The 5,706-nt window shown below is 45.1% G+C and overlaps 1 protein-coding gene across 1 annotated transcript in view; it reads left to right on the forward strand.

Annotated features, from left to right (window-relative positions):
• Positions 1-1,554: 1,554 nt before the first annotated feature.
• Positions 1,555-5,706, forward strand: part of T265_04518 (hypothetical protein) — a gene marked incomplete at both ends in the record, with an annotated part of 70,204 nt that continues 66,052 nt past the window's right edge. The window contains 8 exons of the mRNA XM_009169273.1: positions 1,555-1,741; positions 1,788-1,902; positions 1,955-2,045; positions 2,136-2,318; positions 3,356-3,470; positions 3,517-3,631; positions 3,684-3,774; positions 3,817-4,047. Coding sequence (XP_009167537.1) covers positions 1,663-1,741; positions 1,788-1,902; positions 1,955-2,045; positions 2,136-2,318; positions 3,356-3,470; positions 3,517-3,631; positions 3,684-3,774; positions 3,817-4,047 — 1,020 coding nt within the window. The remainder of the gene's footprint in view (positions 1,742-1,787; positions 1,903-1,954; positions 2,046-2,135; positions 2,319-3,355; positions 3,471-3,516; positions 3,632-3,683; positions 3,775-3,816; positions 4,048-5,706) is intronic.

A 5,706-nucleotide genomic window follows, 5' to 3' on the forward strand; every position in this document is an offset into this window, starting at 1 on the left:
ACTGAGTTCACTGCACCAAGTGGTGACACGCAAGGCTGTCCTCCTTCACTTTTCCTCTTCAACTTCTTCATTGATAGGATCATGGAAGACTCACTATCAGCCTCCAACGCCTATGGGGTCAACGTGCTCCCGAGGAATCCGCTCACATATATCGAGTAAGCAGATGATATAGCTCTTCTTGGTTCTGACCCCGTTGTAATGCAAACAATATCAAATAATCTAAATAATTCCGCCTCACGGTTTTGCATGGGCTTCACACATGCAAAGTGTTAAGTGCTACTGCAAGAGGTGGGCTCGGAACCTAACCTCATGCTTGTGGGCGAGCCGATTGAGGTAGTCACTCAGCTGTAGCACCCTTTCGGTGCCTAACTGCCATGCCACCCGAAGGTTGCACGAGGCTGGGATACTGCCAGGTTGCCCAAGCCAGACAGGGAAAGTCGAGAGACGGAGGTCAGGTTCGAACCACGGACCTTCCGGTCAGTAAATTCGCGCTCTACCTACTTGAGGTAGTAGACAAATTTGTTTACCTGGGCAATGCTCAAGTCGAATAGTATCCGGAAGAAATAACTCACTAACGATAGATGAACTGATCACACTGCATAGGTTTCACTGACTCGGCCACCTGCCGCGTTCTTTTTGCAGAACCACGCGAAATGTTTAAACTAGCCAGCGGTGGTCGAACAATGACTTGGCAGCGAAGTGTGAGAGCAATTACCAGCTAACTCGGCTGCGCTGGTCATTGCCGTCTCCCTGGATAGGGATCACTGTACGGGACACAGCGGTTATGGGTGTGGTCCCTTTGCGCTATCAGTGGCGCTCATGCATGCAAACTGTTATCTTCATTGCATAACTCCCTTGCTAACCCTCCACCCAAAAGTCCACCGACAGACCTGTATCTGTGCCCCAACCCATAAACTCCCGCCACCAATGCGCATCTCCCTACCCCAGCTCCCGAAGTAATCAGTGAACGAAACTGTAGCAGCTACAGCCACTGTATGACAAGTACGCCGTTCTAGCAACCGGTAGTGATGATGTTCGCCTCATTTTTCATCAATGATGAACTTGAACAAGAACGAAGAGAATAGACATTCTTGTTTGACACCACCTTTTGTAGCGAAGCTTTTTGGAAGCTCACCATACACTCTCACAAGCCCAGGAGTTTGTGAATATAGGGATCGGAATATGTTCACATTTCTTTTCATACGTGCACATTGGTATCGAACCCAATGGATGTCAGTGGCTTTCTTATTGTCGGTTTCTATCGAGATTGCCTGAATGAATGTCTGGAGGTGTAGACACCTCGGAATGATCGCAGTAAGCTATCACTCAGTCCTTTCCCGATCGACTTTTATCGTTTTCTTCAAATAAGGCTTTCAAATAAATCATGGTTGTACGGAAGCTAATCCTCACTGTTGAACACTGATGTCATGCTGCCGATGATGAGGATACGAGTTTTTAAAGAAATCTTCTGTGTCCGATTGATCATCACCAGGTTGTTTAAAGCTTTTCTCGTGCTAGTCGAAAATTGTATAAATCATCCTGTTTTGTTTTAGGCTTCAATCCGACTATCCATTATGCACTGACCCAACCACTTGTCCTGTTCACCTGGCTCATGGATGAGCAGAGTCCCAAGTGTATTTTACATTACTGGACGGGTACATCATGTCTACCGACTCACTGTCGAAAACTCTGACAAACGACATCGAACATGCACTACGAACGAAGTATGCCATTTTTACGGGTAAGCTTCAATGGTTGAAAATTCATGCCTGTACTCCCTGTTTCAGGCGGTCACGACAGAGAATTCAGATCTTTGATTATATTTCCAGACGTTCCTAGTGGTATTGTCCTCTCAGATGATGCATTCTCTTTACTGATGGTCTATTTCACTAACCTGTCATCGTAAGTTTCTTCGTTTTTGGACGAATTTGATGTTTCTTGATTCCACTAACAGTATACACTCACCCGTACGTGATTTCACTGTGCTCATAGACAGACGCACAGCCGATTGGAACAGTGTGAAGCTACTCACGACAAAGATACAGGTGAGGTTTTTCCATGTGCTCTCATCCTTCACCTTCGTGTAGAGTTTTTTCACTACCGGGGTGCATCACATATATGTCCTGAAACCTCAGGGGTTATTACAGCGCTTTTTCGTCGAACGCACCATGGGTTGGATACGTGATGGTTCTAAATTTCCAATCAGTTTTGTGGACAAGCCAACGGAATTGTTGCCATTTATTGACCAAGATCATTTACCCGAGGAGATTGGTGGGCAATTGACATTCAGTTTGGAAGACTGGATTAACTATCGAGTGGTGAGTGTGTGCTACGATGTTTCTCGTGACTACCTTCAAAATGTGTTGCTTTCATCTGTTCATCGTGACCCGGCCTGCAATTCGTTCCTCCAGTTAAAGAAGGAAATTGAGTAGGAGAAGGAGTTTGTTGTACGTGAGAACTCTAATCCATAGAGCCAACGTTGAATGTCGGTTTACTGCTCCTTTGAAATAAATGTCGAGTTGAGGTTGCGACTCATTCGAATCCAAGAGCACTACTAGCCAATTATTCTTCCCTGATGAACGACATCTCATCACGCGTTTTGGTTCACTGGGCAATACTTTCTAAACTGGCCTCCAATTCTTACTGTTGTCACTTCTATGATTTTCCATGTTGACATGGCACAGCAGGATCAGTGAACGAAACTGTAGCAGCTACAGCCACTGTATGACAAGTACGCCGTTCTAGCAACCGGTAGTGATGATGTTCGCCTCATTTTTCATCAATGATGAACTTGAACAAGAACGAAGAGAATAGACATTCTTGTTTGACACCACCTTTTGTAGCGAAGCTTTTTGGAAGCTCACCATACACTCTCACAAGCCCAGGAGTTTGTGAATATAGGGATCGGAATATGTTCACATTTCTTTTCATACGTGCACATTGGTATCGAACCCAATGGATGTCAGTGGCTTTCTTATTGTCGGTTTCTATCGAGATTGCCTGAATGAATGTCTGGAGGTGTAGACACCTCGGAATGATCGCAGTAAGCTATCACTCAGTCCTTTCCCGATCGACTTTTATCGTTTTCTTCAAATAAGGCTTTCAAATAAATCATGGTTGTACGGAAGCTAATCCTCACTGTTGAACACTGATGTCATGCTGCCGATGATGAGGATACGAGTTTTTAAAGAAATCTTCTGTGTCCGATTGATCATCACCAGGTTGTTTAAAGCTTTTCTCGTGCTAGTCGAAAATTGTATAAATCATCCTGTTTTGTTTTAGGCTTCAATCCGACTATCCATTATGCACTGACCCAACCACTTGTCCTGTTCACCTGGCTCATGGATGAGCAGAGTCCCAAGTGTATTTTACATTACTGGACGGGTACATCATGTCTACCGACTCACTGTCGAAAACTCTGACAAACGACATCGAACATGCACTACGAACGAAGTATGCCATTTTTACGGGTAAGCTTCAATGGTTGAAAATTCATGCCTGTACTCCCTGTTTCAGGCGGTCACGACAGAGAATTCAGATCTTTGATTATATTTCCAGACGTTCCTAGTGGTATTGTCCTCTCAGATGATGCATTCTCTTTACTGATGGTCTATTTCACTAACCTGTCATCGTAAGTTTCTTCGTTTTTGGACGAATTTGATGTTTCTTGATTCCACTAACAGTATACACTCACCCGTACGTGATTTCACTGTGCTCATAGACAGACGCACAGCCGATTGGAACAGTGTGAAGCTACTCACGACAAAGATACAGGTGAGGTTTTTCCATGTGCTCTCATCCTTCACCTTCGTGTAGAGTTTTTTCACTACCGGGGTGCATCACATATATGTCCTGAAACCTCAGGGGTTATTACAGCGCTTTTTCGTCGAACGCACCATGGGTTGGATACGTGATGGTTCTAAATTTCCAATCAGTTTTGTGGACAAGCCAACGGAATTGTTGCCATTTATTGACCAAGATCATTTACCCGAGGAGATTGGTGGGCAATTGACATTCAGTTTGGAAGACTGGATTAACTATCGAGTGGTGAGTGTGTGCTACGATGTTTCTCGTGACTACCTTCAAAATGTGTTGCTTTCATCTGTTCATCGTGACCCGGCCTGCAATTCGTTCCTCCAGTTAAAGAAGGAAATTGAGTAGGAGAAGGAGTTTGTTGTACGTGAGAACTCTAATCCATAGAGCCAACGTTGAATGTCGGTTTACTGCTCCTTTGAAATAAATGTCGAGTTGAGGTTGCGACTCATTCGAATCCAAGAGCACTACTAGCCAATTATTCTTCCCTGATGAACGACATCTCATCACGCGTTTTGGTTCACTGGGCAATACTTTCTAAACTGGCCTCCAATTCTTACTGTTGTCACTTCTATGATTTTCCATGTTGACATGAGGAATCCTTGGTTTCACGCCAACCCCGTAATATGTCCTAAGGAGAGGAAGGTGTTCGCAAATTTCAGGGTACAATGTGAGTGCTCCTTGAAGTGTCTCAAACCGACCACCTCTCTACTTCCCGTAGGGTAGTCTTAACTCTTAGCAAAAACTTTCATGGAAAATAGTGGGCATCTTACCGCGAAAAATGTATAGACTGTTTCCAGTCAACTCGTCTTATGACTCAACACTTTTAGGATGAATTATCTATAATGTGTGCTTAAAGGCTCTCCAGTGCTCATAATCACTTACCAAATGGGAAACAGTTGAAACAGACTGCTTTTATGCTGCTTACTGTTGTATCCTACTACAGGAACTAATTCATTGGCTCAGGCCCGGACTTCAGATTCATTCTGTGGCTTTCCAACGCCCGATCGTTTATTTTGTCAGGAGAAAAATTCAAGTGTATGTTATAGGGAAAGAATAAAAATACTAATTGTCTATCGCACTATTTACGATCCCATTTTGTGCTCCATATTATTATGTGGGTCAGAAGCCTGGTCGTTGCGCGCTGAGAACGTCGAAAGACACATTGCCCGAGTCCGATGGTAACCTAACCAGTTGTGCTGATACACGTCGGATGGTTTCCGGAAGAAACAACTCGCCAACAATCGATGGACTGAGCACACGCCATAGGTTGCACTAGCTTGGCCACGTGCTCCGTATGCCAGACGACCGAATTCCTTCGCGCGACGTCGTGAAGGGGAAATCGAACAATAACTTGGCAGCGAAGTATGAAGGCTATTACCGCCAAAATCAGGCGCGCTGGTCATTGCCGTCCTCCTGGACGGAGACCGCGAGACGTAACTAATCAATGGCTGGAGACCTTGTCAAACATGACGCAGTCGCGCCCTCAGTGGCGCTCGTGCATCCGAGTTATTGCCTTCGATGCATAGCTCCCCTCCCGATCTCCACAATTAAAAGCCTACCGACATTCCTGTATCTGCGCATCAATTATATCGGCTACCGCCGATATGACTGACCGCTTTGTTCGCCGTGTGCTCCCTGGACCTCCGCTCACTGACACCGAGTACGCAGACTACATCGCTCTTCTAGGATCTGACCCCTGGCAATGCAAACAATATTAAATAATCTAAATAATTCTGCTTCGCGGTTTGGTATGCGCTTCACACCTGCAAAGTGTAAAGTGCTACTGCAAGACTGGGTCGGCTGGAACCCTAGCCTCATGCTTGCGGATGAACCGATTGAGGTAGTAGAAAAATTGGTTTACCTGGGCAGCTGTATCAGTCCCGGTGGTCT

Source organism: Opisthorchis viverrini (genome assembly GCF_000715545.1).
Source record: "Opisthorchis viverrini unplaced genomic scaffold opera_v5_74, whole genome shotgun sequence".
NCBI classification, from domain to species: Eukaryota; Metazoa; Platyhelminthes; class Trematoda; order Opisthorchiida; family Opisthorchiidae; genus Opisthorchis; species Opisthorchis viverrini.